The 21,236-nt window shown below is 53.8% G+C and overlaps 1 protein-coding gene across 1 annotated transcript; it reads right to left on the bottom strand.

Moving 5' to 3' along the window:
- Nucleotides 1–7,967: 7,967 nt before the first annotated feature.
- AMPD1 (adenosine monophosphate deaminase 1) lies at nt 7,968–19,114 on the bottom strand. Its single transcript, XM_063178020.1, has 15 exons — nt 18,993–19,114; nt 15,811–15,985; nt 15,219–15,384; nt 13,698–13,860; nt 13,336–13,555; nt 12,863–12,992; nt 12,400–12,594; nt 12,060–12,191; nt 11,815–11,978; nt 11,571–11,697; nt 10,983–11,146; nt 10,431–10,551; nt 9,444–9,617; nt 8,940–9,050; nt 7,968–8,282 (listed from the first exon to the last, which is right to left on the bottom strand). The coding sequence occupies exons 1-15, from the start codon at nt 19,012–19,014 to the stop codon at nt 8,127–8,129; spliced, it is 2,220 nt and encodes a 739-aa protein (XP_063034090.1). The 5' UTR covers nt 19,015–19,114; the 3' UTR covers nt 7,968–8,126.
- Between the last annotated feature and the right edge of the window lie 2,122 nt (nt 19,115–21,236).

Below are 21,236 nucleotides of genomic sequence, written 5' to 3'. Positions count from 1 at the left end.
TGGGGGGGAAATTGAGAAAAACGGTGGAAAATGGTGAAAATTGGGGGAAAATGGAGAAAATTGGGGGAAAATTGGGGAAAATGGAGAAAAACTGTGAAAATGGTGAAAATTCAGGGAAAAATTGAGAAAAACGGTGAAAAATTGTGAAAATTGGGGGGAAATGGAGAAAATCGGTGAAGAAATGGTCTAAAAATGGAGAAAATGGGGTTAGAAGTGGAGAAAATGGACCTCAAACCCAGCTCCTCCACCTTCACCGTGTAGATGTCACTTCCTGGGAAGAAAAATCATAAACATGGGAAAAAATTGTGAAAACTGGGTTAAAAACTGGGAAAAATAAGGAAAATTGGATTAGAAATGAGCCAAAATTGATCCCAAACCCAGCCTGAACCCAGCTCCTCCACCTTCACCGTGGAGATGTCACTTCCTGAGGAGAAAAATCAGAAAAATGGGGAAAATGGTGAAAACATCCTCTGAACAGAGAGACAGAGATGTCACAGGGTCTTCCTAGGAAGCTGTGAGAAAGCTCAGAGAAAGAATTAAATCAATTCTTATCTCAATCCCTGCACTTGGCAGGCAATCTCTGTTTGTCAGAGAAGTTTACAAGGAGGAGTTGTCCCTTCTTGACCAATAGGTGAGAGAAAATTCCTGAAGGCCAATCAGGTCTGAGAGCCACCATTGTTTCTGTAAGAACTGTGGATTTCTAATAATAAATATATAATAATAAAGTGATTTTTTAAGCTTTCTGATGATGGAGTCTCTGTACCACCTTTGTCCCCTTTGGTGACAGCACCCCAGCCACGCTCCCCACCCCAATGTCCCATCTGCTCCTGGCAATTGCTGCAGAACATTCCTCCCCAAATCTCATCCACCACGTGCTCAGGACAGGCTTCCAGAGCTCCCTCCCCACAGGGGCTGTTTGTGCACACATGGAAAGGGAGCTGAGGCTCCAAAAACAAACACAGCAGGCACAGAACACCCTGAGGGATCCCAGGCATGCGAACTGAAGGAAATTATTTAATGGCAGAGGAACACAGCAGCGTGGATCTCAGCCAGCCCTCCTGCAGGAGTGAGATAAATAAATCCCTGTGGCACCTGAGCTCCACACTCAGCAGAGACACACAGGACATGAGGAAAAAGGAAAAAGGAGCCACATCTGCCTCTCCAGAGAGGAGCTGCTGCTTGACACAGGATTTAAGAGCTGTGGTGGCTGGGGAAGAGTGCATCCTCCTCCCAGGAGTGCTCTCTTGCTCCACAGCACAAGTGAAAACCTGCCTGGTGCTCTGTTTGCCAACGCCTGACCTAAATTTGCCACCCAAGAGACTGGAGGGCAGTGGTGCCCAGCCTGGGGAGTTTCAAAAGGCAGAAAAAAAAAATGGGTGAGTTTTCATCTTCAAGCGAAAAATCACCCCATGTTTAGATCAGCAGAGAAGGAATGCTAAAGAAACACTCTGGCTTCTCCAAGCCAAGCAGAGCCTGCACAAACAGGAGACTTCCCACACGTGGAATCCAGGGGATACAGAACACATCCTCCAGAAAATCCAACAAGGAATGCAGGGGAAACCACCAGGGAGAACTGGGGTGGCTGCACAGAACCTGCAGGTCCTGCATGGTTTCAATACAGACATCTCATGTGTGGAATCCTCAGCTATAGCCATGATATTTTCTGAAAAATCCTTTCCTTAAGATTTTTTTCTCCCTGAGAAGCTGAGAGGCCTCAAGAACAAAATGTAAACATTGATTATCTGCTGCTGCGGAATGCAATGGGTGGATCTGTGATTAGCCCATGTTGGTTGTTTCTAACTAATGGCCAATCACAGTCAGCTGGCTCAGACTCTCTGTCAGAGGCACAAGCCTTTGTTATCATTCCTTCTTTTTCTATTCTTAGCCAGCCTTCTGATGAAATCCTTTCTTCTATTCTTTTAGTATAGTTTTAATGTAATATATATCATAAAATAATAAATCAAACCTGCTGAAACATGGAGTCAGATCCTCATCTCTTCCCTCATCCTGGGACCCCTGTGAACACGGTCACACTCAGCCTTGGAGCCCTTTTGCCAGCAGAGGTGCAAACTCATCCTGGACAGAAGGCAGCAGCCCATGGGCTGTACCAAGCCCTGTTCCTGCCTTTCTCTGGGCAATTATCCCATTTCAGAAGTTCCAACCCTCCAGCTGCATTTAACAACCTCCCTTTGCTAAGGAGACAAGTGCTCAGGGGCCCCTCTGGCTCTGGTAACATCCCCTGGCACCAAGAAGTCTCCCTGCAAATGGCAGGAAAACAGCAGAATTCCACACATGCACAAAAGCAGAGGGTCCCTGCAGAGCAGCCAGAGCTGCTCCAGGTGGGACCAGGGGCCAGAGTGACACCAAACCTCTGCTCCAGCTGCCACCCTGGGCACAGGTCCTGCACAGCCAGTGCCACCACGCCCGGCCAGCACTGAGTCACCACAGGCTGGCAGAGCGGGCAGAGCCAGGGATGGGCACCAAACCACGCTGGGAGGCACAGGAGCAAGGGGTCATGCCCCGCTCTCCAGGCTGGGTGTGGAGAGCCCCCAGCACAGCAGACCCACACCCTGCCCACTGCTGGCACCACTCCTCCAATTCCAGGGCTCCACCCCTGGAGCTGCTGATCTGCTCGGCAGAGGCATCGGCAGCGCAATTCAAATCAAAGAACTGGCCTTGGCAGATCTCTTTGATAGCACCAGTGAGAAAGCTCAAAGGTCAAGGACATGCCAGGGCTCCCAGGCAGTTCAGGGATGGTTTGGGCACACATGGCACCAAGCCTTGGCTCTGCTGCACTCTGCCAAAGCAGCACAGTTGCTGTGGGAAGCAGCTCCCTGTCTCCAGTGTGGGTTCCTGCAGGCTGGAATGGCTCAGGCCACTGTCCCAGAGAGCTGCTGGTAACTCAGCAATGAATGGGATAAACCTGGACAATGTGGGGAAGCCCCAGGCTGGGGATATTTGCTCCATCATCGGCCCTCTGTCCCTCATCAGCACTCCAGCCTGTCCTCAGTGCTTCTGCAGCCACTGGAGACCCTCTCCCACAGCAGTGAGGGGCCCCTGCCCTCTCCTATAAATAGGCACTGTTGCCAAAACATCCTGAGCCAGAGCAGAGCCATCCTTCCTCCGTGTGTGTCTGCACAGCCCTGATTAGCAGACAGGAAAGCAGCTTTCCCTCTGCTGTGCCACTCAGGACACTCTCAGGACCCAGGCAAAGGGACAGCCAGGGGGGACAGGGCTCCAACAGCCTCCCCAGCAGCCCAGCTCCACACCAGGATCCTCCAGGGCCTGCCAAGCCTTCAAACCCAGCACTGCTGGATGCAGGGGTGGCACAGGGAGCAGAACCTGAAGGACCCCATGGCGTGGAGCAGGGTTTATCTGAACCAGCCCAGCAGCTGCACTCACAGCCTGTGCCCACAGCTGCTCTGGTTCCAACAGCACTGGGCTGATTCCTCCTGAATGCTCCAGCTGGGAGCTCCTGGGGGAGCAGCCTGGCAGAGAATCACGGAACACGCTTGGAAAGGAACCGCAAGGATCATCCTGTCCAACTCCTGCTGGCCCTGCACAGGACACTCCTGCAGCTCTGGGCATTCCCTGGGGAGCCTGGGCAGTGCCCAGCACCCTCTGGGGGAAGAACCCTTCCCTGACACCCTCCACTACCCATGAGGACAAACGGCTGCTCAGAGGAGGCTCAGCAGCCCTGCACAGCTCTCCAGGTGGGTCCACCCTCGCTGTGCCCAAGCTGGGCAGCTCTGCTGGCTGCCAGCCCACCCCACATCCTTCCTGCCACAGCTCATGCTGGGAGGGCTGCAGCAAAAACTGCCTGTGATGCAGCTTCCTCAGACACACAGACAGACAGACAGACAGATCCATTTCTGCTTCCTCATCTCAAGCCATGGCTGAAATCAAGGCCTGATGCTTCTGCCCTCTCCTACTGCCCAGGTCCCTGCTCCCAGGGTAAGGCACAACCAGGAGCTGAGAAACGTGGAGGAGAAACTCAGCCTTGGCCAGGACACGGAACTCCAGAATGGGTTGGGTTGGACTGGATTGGAAGGAACCTCAAAGTTCATCTCCTTCCACCCCTGCCATGGCAGGGACACCTTCCACTGTCCCAGGTTGCTCCAAGCCCCATCCTGTCACAGACATCTTTCATGAAAAATCCTTTCTTTAGGATTTTTCCTCCTGAGAAGCCTCAAGAACAAAATGTAAACAATGGTTATCTGCTGCTGTGGAATGCAACAGGTAAATCTTTGATTAGCCCATGTTAGTTGTTTCTAATTAATGGCCAATAACAGTGAGCTGGCTCAGACAGAGTCTGAGCCACAAACCTTTGTTATCATTCTTTCCTATTCTATTCTTAGCCAGCCTTCTGATTAAATCCTTTCTTCTATTCTTTTAGTATAGCTTTAATATAATATATATCATAAAATAATAAATCAAGCCTGCTGAAACATGGAGTCAGATCCTCATCTCTTCCCTCATCCTCTGACCCCTGTGAGCACAGTCACACCATCCAACCCAGCCTTGGACATGCAGGAATGGGATCCACAGAGAGCTGAGCACAAGCCTGAAGTTCTCCCTGCTCAGAGCTGCTGCCTTGGATTGTCTCTCCCAAAATCTCCATCCAAGGAAGGAGGAATGCAGCTCTTCACCTGCCCAGGCTTGCTATCAAGACCCAGGCATTTGATCTGAGCTCATCACGTGAGCCCAGGCGAGGGCAGAGGCTGATCTTTGGTGAAGAAAGAGCACACACACACACACTGGGGTGGTGTGATCCAAGTTAAGTAACTCCCAAATGCAGCCCAGGACAGGCTAAATCACAGTTCAGGGACACAGAGCTGGCAGAGACCACCTGGGCCAGGCAGCCAGCACTTGTCTCCAGCACGGCACAAATCATTCCTGTCACAGAATAACCACGCTTGTGACTGCTCCCATCCTGACCTCCCCTTCCAAACTCCTCCAAACTGGCCTCAGTGTGCTCCCAGTATTTCCAGAGAAGCCAAATTTATCATCCTTACTGCTTAGAGGACATCAGTGTAGTTAAGAATACGGAATTATTTCACTGGAAGCAGCAGTTTGGGAGAAAATGACATAATTTCTAGACAAAACACCACTCATTTCTGCCAAAAGCCTGCCTCTCTGATCCACACTGTTTGGAAGCTCCCAAAGCAGAAGAATAAGGCACGTTCCCAGCACATGACAGGTAGCCCTGACTCTTTTTCCAGCCCTGAAATCCAGCGAGCACACTACACATTTTCCATGCAAAGCCTCGGGACAATTCCATTTCCTGAAACCACATTCCCAAGGAGAGAAAGCTGCCAGTTGTGCTGTTCCAGAATAAATCCCTGCCTAGTGCTGAGGTCAGTCCTCTCCTCCTGTGCTGCTGGAACCCCCAGCACCCCGAGCACCCTGCAGCAGAGGCACTGACACAGCACCTTACCTTGTCCTGGGAACACAAGCACCGCCTGGACCAGCTCGTGCAGCTCTGAGGCAATCCCAGTCCTTCTGTGAAAGCTGTGCAGTCCTAAACCACCCCAAGCCCTTGTCACCAAGCCTCCTGTGTGTTAGCAGCCAAATAAAAATCAGTTTCTGGTCTTGTGGAGCCTAGAGAAGCTGGCAGCTCGTTCCTGGAGGGAAGGGACCCCTTCCAGAGCTCTCAGCTATTCCCATCCTGTTCCTCTCCAGAACTCTGATGCTCCCCTGAACAGCTCTGTCATGCTGATGCCTCAAAGACATGGGCAGTAGCAAACAAGCAGATTTTATATCAAAACAAGTAACTCTCCAGGAATGCAGAGTGCTTAGTCATTTCCATCTCGATACAAAGCTACTCTAACCACGAGGTATTAACTCCTTCCATGCTGCTGCAGCTCCTGCTGAGGAGCAGCTCTGCCTCATCAGATCCATGGCCACAGCCCCCGGACACAGAAAATGTGCTGCTAATCCAAATTACACAGCAAAAGGAGGTTAACTCTGACCCTCACAGGTCCTAAAGCTTTTCTACTGACTGTCCTTTTCTAAAGTGATGAAATTCAACTTCCTGAAAGCAAGTTTTTCCTCAAGATATAAAAATACTAAAACCAGACCACTTCCAGCATGCAAGCCCTGAAGGCTGCTACACCAGGGTGCCCATGGACAGAACCCACAATGTACTATTTTTAAAGTCGTGGGGGTTTGACCTGACTCACAGGATCTGAATGCCCAGGGCAGCAATACTGACAACAGCAGTTGACTCAGCCCCTACACCCTGGGCTGGCTGCCAGCCCCAGAAATGAGGCACAAGCTGGGCATGGAGTTAAAAATCAATCACAACTTATCCTGGAGCACTTCCTCGGTGCCACCATCAGAGGTGAGGTTCCAAAGGAAAGTCACAAAGCCCGTGTGGCTTCACATGGGCCACCCCAGACAGGCTGTGTGGGGCCACAAGCAACCACTCATTCCTTTGGGAATGTCTCAGCAGCACCCAGGAGGTTCAAAGGGTGCAGACTAAGGCAGCACCAGAAAACCTCTCAGACAGCATTCAGATAATGTGTTCCAGAGCTGCCCACTGAGTCATATCATATTCGATTATTACAACTGGAAGACTGAGATTAAAATTTTGCCCAGCAGCAATGGACAGCAAGGTCACATCCAAGTCAGATCCTCCAGCCACCAGTGCTCAAATACACATTTCCATTTCCAGGGGCTGGTTTTCCTGCAGCTTCTCTTCTACTTTCCTTCCATCACTGATGCCAGTCCCAGCTGGGAGAAGGAATTGCTCAAGCAGTGCTGGGCTCTGTCACAGCCAGAAACCCTCCCAGCCAGGCGGTGTCACTGGAACAGAGGGCTGTGCGTATGCAGGGAGCTGGGGAAGGCAAGGGGAGACTGATCCAGCGTGCGCAAGGAGCCCTGTATCCATCCAGCACCTCAGTGCAACAAAGCACAAATATCCAGCGAGCCCTAACCCAGCCCAGCCCAGCAGCGCGTACAGCTCTGTACAGAATAACAGAATGGGGCAATGGGAGAGACCCTCGGCAGGCGTGCCAGGTAGCCCTGACTCTTTTTCCAGCCCTGAAACCCAGCGAGCACACTACACATTTTCCATGCAAAGCCTCGAGACAATTCCATTTCCTGACACCACGTTCCCAAGGGGAGAAAGCTGCCCGTTCTGCTGTGGGTGCCCTGCTCGATGGTTTTGGCCATCCCCGCGGGCAGACAGCCCCGGGCAGCCCTCACGGGAGAAGCGCTCCCCGACGGCCAGCGGGGCCCGCCCGCCTGTGCCCACCCCCGGACACCCCCACTCCGGCACCCTCCCCTCAGGCATCTGCACGAGCGGGGGAGACGAACCCATCCCAAGCCCGGCTCCCCTGTGAGCTGCGTCTCCTGCGGGCAGCCGGAGCAGCACCTGCTTCCTCCGGCCCGGCAGACACGGGCAAGATGCTGCACCGCCCGCTGCCCGCCTGTCCGCAGCCGGGACGCGGGGACTCCAAGCCGGGCCCGCAGCCCCGAGTCGGGCCGCGACTGCGGGAAGCCACAAATCCCCTGGGGACCCGCTCGCCCTCCCGGCGTAGCCCCCGCCCGGTCCCGCCGCCCCCCGCCCCGTCTCACCGCGGCCTCGGCCCGCTCCCGGCCCCGCTCCTGCAGGACGCTCCCGGCGCGCACGGAACCACCTCCCATTGGCTGATGTAGCCATCACTCAAGTGGTGATCCCGCCTTCCCCCCGCCCCGGAGCGCCCGGAGCCGTTTGCCGTTGGTTGGCGCGGCCGTCACTCAGAAGTAGGTCCCGCCCCCGCCGCGCCCCGTCCCGTCTCTCCGCCGCCTCGGCCCGCTCCCGCAGGACACTCCCGGCGCTCACGGAGCCGCCGCGCATTGGCTACTGTGGCCATCACTCAGACCATGATCCCACCCTCGCCCCGCCTCAGGGTGCACAGCTCCACCGCCCATTGGCTGTTACTCAGGAGACGGTCCCGCCCTCTTTCCCTCAGGCTCTCGGATCCGCTTCACAGACGGGGTTTTACTGCGCTGCTGCCCCGAGGCCGCGCAGTCCGGCACGGCCCTGTCCCGACCCTGGCTCCCCTCACAGTCCGGCATTGCCCCGGTCCCGACCCCCCTCACAGTCCAGCACGGCCCCGGCCCCGCGGTCCGGCCCCCGCCTATTCGTTCTTCAGCCCCTCGGCGATGAGGTTGAGCTCGTAGCACCAGGTCTCGTAGCGATAGGCAACGCGGATCTGAGCCACGTTCGTCTTCCGAATGTCATTGCCATCGGGCCCGTCTTCCTGGTACTTTTCACCCAGGAACTTCACTTTCTCCTGCCAGAGGCAAACACAGCGGTACCGACGTGAGAAGCCCCGCTGGCAGCGCCCGAGGGAAGCCCTGAGCCCACGAATGGAGCTGGTGCCATTCTCAGGCTGTGGGCAGGACCAGCCCAGAAGGACACACACCTCGTGGGACAGGAGACACTGCAGGACACCCCTGCGTGAGACAGGACACCCACGATGTGGGAGAGGACACACCTCATGGGACAGGACACCCCTCGTGGGGCAGGACACATTGCAGGACACATCCTTCATGGGGCAGGACACCCCTCATGGGACAGGACACACTGCAGGACACACTGCCCAGGGGACAGGACACACTGCAGGACACCACTGCATGGGGCAGGAGACACTCGTGGGATATGAGACACTGCAGAACATGGCATCTTGTGGCACAGGACACATCCCTCATGGGACAGGACACATTGTAGGACACCAGTGCATGGAACTGGACACACCTCGTGGGATATGAGACACTGCAGAACACTCAGCTTGTGGGACAGGACACACAGTAGGACACACTTCTCATGGGACAGAACACCCCTCATGGGGCAGGACACACTGCAGGACTCATCCCTCATGGAACAGGACACCCACCTCGTGGGACAGGACACTCTGCAGGACACACCACCCAGGGGACAGGACACCCACCTCATGGGACAGGCCACACTGCAGGACACTGTTCCTGGCGATCTCACACATGTCACAGGTGCTGAGCTTGAACACCTGGGCAGCGATGGCGTACTCCTCCATGAGGGGCTCCTGCAGCGCAGGGTTAGGGGTCAGCAGCCTCTGCCAGCACAGCCTGGGCTCTGCAGGGGCTGTCCCACAGCTCACTGAATCATTGGGGCTCCAGGATCAAGTCCAACCTTCAACCAACACCCCATGCCCACTAAACCATACCACAAAGAGCCACATGTTCTCAGTTTTTGAAAACTTCCAGGCACCACTGCCCTGGGCAGCCTGTTCAGATGCTTGATCCCTTTTCCAGTGAAGAAATTTTTCCTAATATCCCACCTGGACATCTGCTGGTGGAGAGGGAGATGGTCCAGCATGTGCTGGACCCCCTGCAAGTGCCACTGGCTTCCAAACAAACCGAGGCCCACGCAGTGCCAGCCCCACAGTGCCAGCCCCAGTGCCCAGCTCACACTGTACCTTGGTGTAGTGGAACTGCATGGGGTCATCTGTAGAAAGGGACACCATGAGCCCTTTCTGGTGGAAGTCAAGCAAGGGGTTCTTGGCGTACTCCAGGAAGAGGCTGTTGTTGCTGAGCGGGGACATGGCAATGGGAATTCTGGCAAGGAAGTACAGGTACTGCAGCACTGGGCTCTGCAGAGGAAGCAGAGGTACCATGTTAGGGACAAAGTTCTGCACCTTCCACCTCTCCAGGGTCAGATCAGGCTGGTCCCAGCCAGGGAATTGTGTGCAAGGAGAGAGATGGGCCAGCCAGCAATCAGTGCTTCAGGGTAAGGAGCACAAGAGGCCAAGTATCACAGATGTGTTTCATGAAAAATCCTTTCCTTAGGATTTTTCCTCCTGAGAAGCTGAGAGGCCTCAGGAACAAAATGTAAACAATGGTTATCTGCTGCTGTGGAATGCAACAGGTGCATCTGTGATTGGTCTCATGGGGTTGTTTCTAATTAATGGCCAATCACAGTCAGCTGGCTCGGACTCTCATGTCAGAGAGACTTTATCCCAAGATTTTATTATCATTCCATTTCTTTTCTATTCCTTGCAAGCCTTCTGATGAAATCTTTTCTTCTATTCTTTTAGTATAGTTTTAATATAATATATATAATTAAATAATAAATCAAGCCTTCTGAAACATGGAGTCAGATCCTCATTTCTTCCCTCCTCCTGTGACCTCTGCAAACACCACCACAGCCAAGGAGCTGTCTGATATCAAACTCAGCTGGCTCTACTGATAACAATCATATTCTGTGATGGGTCTAAACCCCAAAATCTAATTCACTGCTCAGCCACATCCCCAAACATGCCTGGAGAAGCCCGGAGAACCTTTTAACATCTGCCCAAACCAGGCCGTGTCAGTGTAAAGCAGTGGCACAGGTAACCTGAGGCAGCTGTGAGCCCTACTCCCGCTCTGCCATGCCTGGGCTGCTCCTGGCAGCCTGCCCCACGTACCTTCTTGAGGTTGAGCCCGTGGGAGATGTTATCAGCTGTCATGAAGGCGGCCAGCAGGTGCGTGAGGGCCCCGGCCTCGCCGCAGTGCGGGCGGAACAGGAACGTGTTCATGCCACGCTGCCTGGCACAGGGAAGGAGCACTCAGAGCAGCCAAACAGAGGCTTGGGTGCCTGGAACCAACTTCAGGCCCAGCTCTGCCCCTGTTATGAGTCCCCAAGATTCCAGCTTGACTCTGAGGAGCACTCAGAGCAGCCAAACAGAGGGTTGTGTGGCTGGACCCAACTTCAGGCCCAGCTCTGCCCCTGCTATGAGTCCCCAGGAATCCAGCTTGACCTAGGAGCACATTACTCCTTCTCTTCTGTCCTCTGTGTGTGCACTAGATGCATCTCTGCAATCCCTGAACTTTCTCCCCAGTCCATCACCCCTCCTTCCCAGGGGTGTCTGGGTTGCTTTGGGATGTGATGCTCCAAATACAGAGCAAGGAGAGCCCCCATCTTCCACACCAACAATCAAAGAACTGAGGCAAGGCACGAGGCACGTCCCAGGCCTCACCTGCGCAGGTTGTTGAGCACCAGGATGTTGGCATACATGTAGTAGATGTAGTAGGTGTAGGATGGGTTCTTCTGGGAAGTCCACTCCTCTGGCTTTGGGCTTTTAGTGCTAAACATGTGTCCACTGTGCTTGGATTCATCATCCACGCTGTCAAATCCTGTGATCTGGTTGGCAAAATGAACAAAAAAGGTGCATCTCACACTCCCCACCTCATCACTCCCAGGTGGGCTCAATCTGCCCCAAAACTTGGCTTTGCCCCTGTGCCCCCCAAGGGCAGAGTTGGGCAAGGCTACAGAGCTCACTCTGTATTTATAAGGATTATCACACCCCCCTAGCACAGTCCAGACCAGGAATAAAGCTCACACCTCCCCAGGAGATGGGTGCCCAGCAATTCCCAGCCCCACAGCAGCCAGCCCAAGCAGTCTGTCCCCTCCTGCCCTTCTGGCCACATCCCCTTTCCCTGGAATGAGACAGAGCCCCCTGCCCCACTGATGCCATTTTCCTGTCAGGGCCAGCACCCCATTTCTGGTGCACAAACAGGGATGTGAGTTCTCCCCACACCTGACAGCATCACCAGGTGACACTCACGTGGCGTAGAAAGACACTCAGCTCTTTGTGGGCTTGGGGATTGACTGTTGCCTCGAACACAGGAACAAAGATACATTCCAGCATTTTCCCAAAGTGGGGGAGGAAATTCTTAGACCTGAACACATCACTGTGGACAAAGGGATTAATTGCTACTAGAGGGACAACACAGCCCCACTGTCCCCACAGCCCTTTCAGGGATGAGGGATCTATAGGGCTCAGTGCTTCTCAGTCCCACAGCACATACTAAATCCTGGGCACTTGGATCATCCACTTCATGTTGGGGGAATAGACCCTGTGGGTGTTGAACCAGCTGGCCAGCCTGGCCCACTCCTCAGGCGACCGCCCGTAGATGGAGAGCCGGGGCTCCGTGTGCTGGTACTTGGCATCCTCCAGGTCAGAGCCAACCTCCTGCAAAGCACAGCACACCATGGCAAGGGAAGGCAGAGCAGCAGCACAGCTTCACCCCGTTCTCCTGCCCTCTCTCCATACCTTGATGATGGTAGCAAAGTACTCGCCGTGGATGGCGTTCTCTGTCTTCAGGTAGAGGTCCCTGAGCTCGCTGGCGCCCACGGGGTTGTACTTGTCATTGAACTTGTCAAAGCGCTGGAATGTTTGCCGGCCCTGCAGCAGGGAGCTCAGGCTCAAACACTGCCCTCACAGCCTGGCAGAGGGCAGGGACTGAGCCAAACCACCCAAAATGGCATCACCAGGAGCTGCTGCACCCTGACACAAACATTAATGCACGCAACAAATGTGGCTGCACAAGGCAAAAGCCGTGGGGGGAAGAGTGGCCCAAGAGTGATCTTACATTAAATGTTCCACCACTTACAGCATGGACATCCAGAGAATCCACTGTCAGGTCGTAGGGGTGCAGTTTGAGCTGCTGGAAGAGCTGTTTCAGGGTGAGCTGTTTGCCCTTGGCGTTGTAGACCACGCGGTCGGCATCCACACGGTAGGATTTCTTGATGAAACGCAGAAGGTGCTTCTGGTTCATGCAGGCTGCAGCATGGATGTGTGTGTCCACCTGGGAAAACAGGGACAGCTTCAGGCTGGGGTGCTTGGGTACCATCCCAGGGGGGTGAACAAACCCCTCAGGTGAGCACATTGTGTGTGAGCAGGGCTCAGCCCAGCAGGTGAACACAGCCAGAGGGCACAGCTCTGCCAAGGCAGCACATCCCACTCACAGGAGCAATACTGCTGCTCAGACATGGACTCTAACATCCATTAGGGAGGGGCAGGCACCATGACAGACCCTCTCTAGGGTCCCTGGAGGTCTAAGCCTTGGCTTTTACCTTCCTGCAGTTGTAGAAGTCACGGTGGGGGTTGTTCTTCAGCTCCTTCATCTCCTCCATCTCATTGAGCATTTCATGCACTTGGAACTTGGACGAGAGGAACTTGAGGCGCCGGTGGGTGTAGGTCTTCCTGGTGAGAGCAAAGGGCAGAACAGGCACTGGGCTCCTCACCCCTCAGCACAGGGACGCACATTCCACCTGGGCTGGAGGAGCTCGTGCTGGCCAGCCCTGCTCCCCTGAGGTGCCTCCCCTGGCTCTATCCCAGAGCTCTGAAGGAAGGCTGGCCAGCTGGGAGACAACCCGCAGCTCCTGTCTCCAGCCCCTGAGTGCTGCTTTGCTTGAGACCCAAGCCAAGAGGGCTGACAAGTGCTGAGGACACTTGTGCAGCCAGATGTGTCACCAGCAGGTTCCTGAGGGGGCTGCCCTGACCTCCCCTGCCCTCTGAGGCAGGATCTGGTGTGTTGTGCACTTACACAGGCCCCTGTGCAATGAGGACCAGGAGGAAGTTCATGTCATCAATGAAGTTCTCCAGGCTGGGGTAGGGCAGGTCCTTTGGCTCGTTTCTCTCAGCCGCTGCCTTGTCTGCATAGACATAAACTATCCCATCCTTCATCTGCACGTGGTATCCCAGGTCCTCAGGGAGGTTCCCACTGTCCAGGGGATCCTGCCCATCCTTCACTGGTGGGGTGAACACTGCAGCAAAAGGAGAATTCCATCAGGCTGCCAGGCCTGCCTTGCTCCCCCACGCCACCCCTGTGACACCAAGGAGGGGACCTGGGCGAGTTCCTGAGCCGTGCCCCGTGCTGAAGGCACCTCCTGGGGTGCCTGGATGTACCTGGGCCAGCGTCACTGGGTCTCCAGGGCTCGCCCTCGATGGCACGCAGGTACTGCGAGGGTGTCTTGGGGAACCTCTGCAGTGACTGCTGCATGTTCTTCTCCCGGATGCACAGCGCCCGGTACAGGCCCCTGCACACCACCTCAAAGTCTTCCACTGTCACCTGCAGGGGAGGTGATGCTGAAGGCACCCACACAGCTGGAACAGGACACACCAGGGTGCGTCCAAGAAACACACCCTGGTGCACTCAGGTGCAGGGAGATTTTGGTCATGGCAAGATGAATGTGAAAAAATGGTTTGGGCTGGAAGGGATCCTAAAACTCATCTTGCTCTAGTCCCTGGTGTGGGCAGGGACACATTCCACTGTCCCAGGGTGCTGCCAGCCCCATCCTGGCACTGGACACTTCCAGGAATGGAGCAGCCACAGCTTCTCTGGACGTCCTGTGCCAGGGCCTCCCCATCCCCACATGGAACAATTCCTTCCCAATATCCCATCTAACCCTGCCCTCTGGCAATGGAAGCCATTCCCTGTGTCCTGTCACTATATGGTATTGAAAAAGTCTCTTTCCAACTTTCTTATCATATCATATAATCATATCATATAATCCTATATCTCATCTATCTCATCATATCATGTATCAAATCAGATCATATCAATGTCCCACTGCTCTGCCTGAGCAGGGTGAGGAAGGAATGACAGGCAGAGACCCAGGCACGACAAAGGGAAGCTCCTGCTTGCAGAATCAGGGAATTCTGATGTCAGCCCCTCTTACATTCCTCACTGCAATCAGTAATGGACTCTGAAATGGAAGCCAGGCCTGGGCAAAACATTAAAGCTATTTTTGGAGCCCAGGCTGAAACTGAAGCAGGAACAACAAGATGCACTAACCCAGGGTGTCAGTGATTTTTGATTTACTGCACTAACAAATGTTTTGGGCAGTCAGGAGAGACTGGAGTGGAGTCAGTCACTCCCAGCTAGGACAGTCATGGCAGGGGGAATGTGCTCAGTGCAGGGAGGGATTTCCAGATCCCCTCTGCTGGGCAGCTCCAGGCTGAGCAGCCTTCCAGCAGGCTCAAATGTAATAGGAGGCTGAGGAGGAGAGGGAGGCAGGATTAGCACGGGACGTGATAACAGTCCTGGTCAAATGGCTCCAGGTGACCCTGCCTGTACCAGGGCTTGGTGACTTTCCCTCAGCAGTTCTGGGATCCCTGGATGTGCACAGAGCTCAGACAGAGCTGTGTGCAAGCAGAGAGGATGTGACAGAGTGAGCACGGCCCGTTCTGCCCTGGAGAATTCTGTGGGAATATTCAGCACCCCAGAGCTCCTGCTAAGGAATTCAGCTCTGGATCCCCGGGGGTGCAGCAGGGCACCCCCAGATGCTTGTGAGGCACAGTGGGGACGCTTTCCCAGGTACAGACTCCTGTAATAGACCCTGAAACCAGGCATGGGCACTGCTGGGGGGCAGGCAGGGAGCAGAGGGGTGCCCAGTGTGCAGAGGGAGCAGCCGTGGCAGTACCTACCCCAGAGGCATAGTCCCCAGTGATCTGCACCCGCTGGAAGGGGGGCACGCTCTGGTACTGGGGGCAGGTGGAGCTGGCCTCCTCGGTGACAGCCAGGCTGGGGACAGCCCCCGGGGCCACGGGCGGGGCCAGCACTGTGGTCTGCATGCGGATCAGCTTCTTCCTGCTGCGAGGAAAGGCTCAGGCAAACAGCCCCACTCCATGGTACCCACAGCTGCAGGGCCAGGGCACTTCCCCCAGCTGTGTTCCAGCTGTGCACACCGTGGTGCAGCTCACTGGTGATAAATGAGCACCAGAAGCAAAGGCCACAGCACACAAAGAAGCCACAGGTTTGTCCCCGAGCCTCCCTCCCCAGCAGCTCTGTGCCCATGCCTGTGCTGGCACCCACTGAATGGGCCAAGGGCATCTTTCTGCCCAAGCAGTTGGAGAGGAAACCCTGGAGTACCTGACAGATGCCCTGGGATTATCAAGGATTTATCCCGCAGGTGTGGTGAGCCGTGCCCAAGGGCTGATTTCCATCCCCCCCGTTTGCTGTGGCCAGGAGCTGCAGGCTGCGCTCCTCTCCCTGCTCCTCCCCTGGGAGCTCACTCACCGCTTCTCCACCGTGGAGCTGGCCTCCTGCAGCATCATGTGCACCGTCATCTCCTGCCGGGAGATGGGGCAGCTCTCTTCCACGTCAAAATGAGAGATTTCCCCCCTGACCTCCTCATCCTTCACCTCGGAGGCAAAAACCTTCTCGGCGAAGGAGCGCAGGGTCTCGTCCATCTCTGCAAAGAGGAGTTCAGTGTCCCACAGGGAGGGGGTTCCCAGCAGGTGCCCCTTGCAGGCAGCTCCGTGCTCAGCTGCCCTTTCCTTGTGGTCTCCACACTCTAGAGAAGAGTCTGAGCCACCTCCCAAATTTGCAGCAAGGTTGGGCCACTCCTGGTGGGCTGGAGACATCCCCTGATACCCCCAGCACAGCAGGAAAAGGACACACAGTCCAAGAGTGCTGCCAAAAGGCCCAGAGAGAAGCAGGTCCTTGGGAAGGGCAGTTATGGGAGCATGCACTGAGGGACGTTGGCAGAGCCCTTAGAGCTCCAAAATCCACTTGCTGCAGCATTCAGGGGGACACAGAGGCATGGATGGGGCAGAGCTGGCAGCCCAAGCACTCAGCTCCACCATGCCAGGGCGTTCCCAGCTGGGCACTGCCCGCCCACCACGTGCATCGTGCTGCAGAGGTGCCAGGGCCACCACTGCCACAGGGCTGGCTGGAGCTTTATGGAGGAGGAAAGGAAGGGTAAAAGGCCTTCCTCTGCCCACAGAACACCATAAAACAAGAACCCAAGGGTTCTGCTGGCAGCAGCTCCCAGAAGCAGATGTTGGCATGGCAGCACAGGGGCTCTGACAGCGGGTTTTGGCAGCTGGACACAAAGCAAGGTGAAGATCAGTGCCCAAGGATGGATCTCACCATCGAGTGTCACACAGATGAGCACCAAAGCAGAGCAGACACAGGGTTCTCAACAGCACTCAGGGTGCAGAATGATATTGAACAAATTGCATCTTTTGGTGCTATATCAAAGGACCAAAAGATGGGACCATTCTGTGTAACACTGATGGGCAGAGCTGGCACTGCCAGGAAACAGCATTTCCCAGCTGCTGAAGGATCACCATGATCATGATCTGCATGATCTCCATGATCTCCATGATCTGCATGATCTCCATGATCTCCATGATCTCCATGATCATGTAACTGCTGCATGGTTCCAGAGATCATGTCTAGGCAGTAACACAGCAGAGCAGAGAGAAACCCAGCAATACTCACGTTTCTGTTCTGCTGTTTGAGATAAAACAGAGACAAAATAAAAGCTGTTGTAATCAGCTCTTCAAAATCTGAGCCTTTTAGCTTTGTCACCTCATCAGTCTTTCAAAAGGGATTAGCAAAGTACAAGTTTAACCAAATCCTCCCACTTAGAAAAGAATCATAGAATCATAGAGTGGTTTGGGTTGGAAGAGACCTTAAAGCTCATCTGATGGGCAGGGACACCTTTCACTGTTGTGGCTCCAAGCCCTGTCCAGCCTGGCCTTGGACACTGCCAGGGATTCCACAGCTGCTCTGGGCACCTGTGCCAGGGCCTGCCCACCCTCCCAGGGAGGAATTCCTTCCCAATATCCCATCTAAACCCACTCCCCTTTGGCTTAAAACCATTTTCCCTTGTCCTGTGATTCGTGAGAAGTCCCTCCAGCCTTCTTGCAGCCCCTTCAGGTACTGGAAGGAAGAGGCAGAGCAGAATTTGTCCCTTTGAGGAGCACAGAGGGACGTTATGCACTGCCTGTCCCATGGAAGAGCCTCAGTGATGCCTCAGGGTGGAACCAAACCCCAGTGCAGGTCCCTCCCTCCCAGCCAGCCCAGCCTGGCTCTGGGAACATCTCTTCTCTAGAAGTGGAAGAATTTGGCTAAACTTGTACTTTGCTTCTCTGGAAGAGATGTTCCCTTTATTTGATGGGCACAGCTTCAAAACAAACTGGGTGCCAATTGAGAAATTCTCCAGAATTTAGGGAATTTTACCCCCCCTTCCCTGTTATTCCCCAAAAACATAAATTTTCCTCCCTTCAACTGCAGAGGTGCAGCACCAGGGCAAAGCTGGGATGATGGTACAGCTTTGGTATCCCTTCATGCTGATAAAATTTCCCTGCAGTGCCCAAGGTGGAGCATCCCCCAGAAGCCAGATGCTCTCACCCCACACCTGGCAGGCAGCAGTGCTGGGGCTGAGCTGGCCTGGAAGGGCTCTCCTGCCCCTGCAGGGACACAGGGAGGGCGGCACAGCCTCCTGCTGACCAGGCAAGCAGATATTCCATACCCAGAGCACCAGGCTTTGCTATTTTTTGCCCTTGACTCCCTCCTCTGTGGCGCCCAGCATGGGTGGCCATTGCAGAGATGCTGAGTTCCATCACCCTGTGCTCACAGCTCTCCTTATTCCCCGCAGATCAGGCAGCTGGGACCCTGCAGTCCCACCCTGACAGGGTGGCAGCAGCACTCTGAGCCTCAGCCCTGCCCTTTTTCCCTGACCCAGCAGCTCAGGCTGCAGCTCTGCCCTCACAGCTGCTGATTCCCAAAGCCCAGCCTGAGGAACACACGCTCCAAAATCCTGACTCCACATATTCATCTGCCTGCAAAGCATCCCAGAAATGTTTAGTTTGACCTTTCATCTCTTTAGTGGATGGAAATTACGCTCAGGAAGGTTCAGAGCCTCCCCCTGATGGTGCAGGGCAAGGTTTTAACACCAGCTCCATGTGCTGGGCACTGTCTCTGACAGCACAGCCCTGCAATTCCAAACATGCTCTTATCAGGGCTGTTTGGGACTGTTATCACTCAGGGCTCTGCAGTCACCTGCCACACGTCCCTGTGCACTGCCTGCAGAGCCTGGCTGGCCCTGCTGCTGCTCCCATCCCCTTGGGGCTCCCCACAGCTCAGCTTCACCAGGGGCACCAGAGATTCCTGAAATCCCTCACCAGGGGCACCAGAGATTCCTGAAATCCCTCTGAGCCCTTCCACAGGGATTTAATGATGTCATTTCAGGACACATCACACCCAGGAGAGACAGGATTTTCCTTCAGTACAAGCAGAGGAAGCTTTAAACAATAACACAGTTTCTTCACTGCACCATCCAAAACCATCTCCAAGCAGGAAGAAAAATGCCCAGAGGTCCCCTGGACACCACACATCCAAAGCTCTGAGGCTGTGGGGCTGGAACCTGCCCTGTGGCCCCTTGGCTCACACGTGGCTTTCAGACCTACCTGGAATTCTCACCCGAGACATCTCAGCAGCGTTTGCAGAGCCTCAGTGACACCCCAGAGTCCCCGGGCACCAGGGGCCAAGTGACTGCCTGGCAGCTCAACACTAATTTTACTGCTTTCCCTTCCCTGTAACCAGACTCTCCCACTCTAAAAGGAGAGTGGAGATCAACTGTGGGACTATTTAAAGTGCAGCCACAAGCACTTGCACTGAAACAGGTGAAAGCAGGGCTCAAATTTAATTAAATTTGATTTAATTAATCAAATTTAACTAATCTTTTTCTTTAAGTCAGGTTTGCATTTTTCATTTTGTGAAGTGCCAACTGGTGTCTGGCCAGATTTCTGATTTCCAGGGCAGCTGCTCCTTTCTAATGTGGAATTCAGTCTTTTAAGAGAGACTAAAAGAGAGACTAAGAGAGACTAAAAACTGATGTCTTCTAAGCTGAAACAAAGATTTAATTTAAACAAAAATTCCCAATCAGAGCAGGTACAAACCATGTGCTCCCACCTGAGCTGTTCAGAGGTGTTTCCTGAGGGAAGGATCTGTTTGAAAACCTGGATTTTAGCCACAGGGCTGCCCAGATTCTCACTTCTTCAGTCCCCACTTCTTCAGTCCCCACTTCTTCAGTCTCACTTCTTCACAGCTGAACCCAACAAAGGAAAGGAAGGTGCAAGGAGCCACAGTTTGTTCCTGGGTTTATCAGGAGCTGCCTTTTCCAAGCTTTGTGTGTAATATTGACCTGATAATCAGTTCTGGATGTGGTGAACCACAACTGAGGTGAATCTGACAGAGAGCAGCTCTCAATCAACCCAAGATGGGTCAGGGAGCTCCTGCCTTGGCTTGGGTCTGGCTCAGCAGCTTGGGTGGCACCTCCTGCCTTCATCTGAAGCAGTTTGTTTCCAGCAAATTGGCTTTGAGGGCTGTACCCTCCTTTGGGGTGCCCTCAAACCTTCTTCAGATCCCACCTGCAGCTGGAAATCACCTGCTGTGTGAAGGGAAAGGCCGGGATTTGGTGTGTCCTGCCTGTAGCCGGGATAACTCTGAGCTCCTGGTTCAGATTCCTGGTGGGAAGTGGTGAAACTGAGCAGGTCAGGAGGATAAAAGAGTTTGGAGGTGAAGAAGATTCTCCCTGTTTGTGCTTCTATTCTTGATGGAGTTGGAAAGCTGCTCTGGATTAGGACAAAGCATTTGGGCTCTGGTTTAAAGGGTGGATTTGGTCAGAGCATTGACGGGAACAGAATCATTATTTGGAATTCTATGTGCATCCAAGGGATTCCTGTGCCACGTTTTGCAGGAGCAGCTATGGAAAGCTCTTGTCCAAGAAGAAAGCTGGGATAGGTGAGAGATCGCCTGCACAAATAAAATAAAATAAAATAAAATAAAATAAAATAAAATAAAATAAAATAAAATAAAATAAAATAAAATAAAATAAAATAAAATAAAATAAAATATACAGAGCTGGAAATAACCAGCCATGGATTTTGTCCTTAGGAGCACAGGAATCCAGTGAGGTGAGATCTGGAGCAGCTTCTCCAGCTGAGATAATTTCCACAGCATCCAGAAGCTCTCTGGAAGAGATTATTTGATGGGCACAGCTTCAAAACAAGCTGGGTGGCACTTGAGAAATTCTCCAGAATTCAGGGAATTTTACCCCCCTTTCCCTGTTATTCCCAAAATTATAAATTTCCCTCCCTGCAATCAGCACCAGGGCAAAGCTGGGATGATGGTACAGCTTTTGTCTCCCTCTCATGCTGATAAAATTTTCAGGTTCTGAATTATTCTTGCTCTCACCCATCCCCAAGTTTGAGAGTCTCCACACCCCATTATTGCTTAACTATTTAATTCAAGGCCCATGAAATCCTCTTGTTTGCTCTCCCACAAGGACTAAGCCAGCCCTCAACCCTCCTTGGGATCTTGGGATTCACATCTGAAACCAAAAATGACCTTTAGGATCCAGAGGTCAAGAGAATCTTGGTCTTTTGATCCCTCAGCTTTTTTAATCACAGGCTGAGCTTGGGTGGGCTCATGGTGGAAATCTGAGTAAAGCCTGGGCATGCTGTGCTAAAGTTAGATCCAGGGCCTGTGCAAGCTCAAGGACTGACACAAACAGCCTCTCTTCCCACTCTTTTTCAGCTGGATTCTCACCCAGAGGCCTTGGAGTGCCTCTAAACACCCCCACTTTAACCTCTGAGCTGCCCTGGTTCCACCCAGGGAGAATGGTTGGAGCAGAAATTTGGGTTCCTGAG

The sequence above is a fragment of the Melospiza melodia genome, chromosome 28 (genome assembly GCF_035770615.1).
Source record: "Melospiza melodia melodia isolate bMelMel2 chromosome 28, bMelMel2.pri, whole genome shotgun sequence".
NCBI lineage: Eukaryota > Metazoa > Chordata > Aves > Passeriformes > Passerellidae > Melospiza > Melospiza melodia.
Note: the sequence above shows the minus strand (reverse complement) of the source record. Positions and strands in the feature narration are given on the sequence as shown.

Excerpts from the sequence above, each read along its gene's own strand:
- AMPD1 (XM_063178020.1), bottom strand. The coding sequence starts at position 19,014 with ATGTCTCGGGTGAGAATTCCAG. Across the intron at positions 12,595-12,862 it reads ACTTCTACAACTGCAGGAAG|GTGGACACACACATCCATGC; the intron begins GTAAAAGCCAAG and ends CTGTTTTCCCAG. Across the intron at positions 11,698-11,814 it reads ATCCAAGTGCCCAGGATTTA|TGATGTGTTCAGGTCTAAGA; the intron begins GTATGTGCTGTG and ends CTTTGTCCACAG.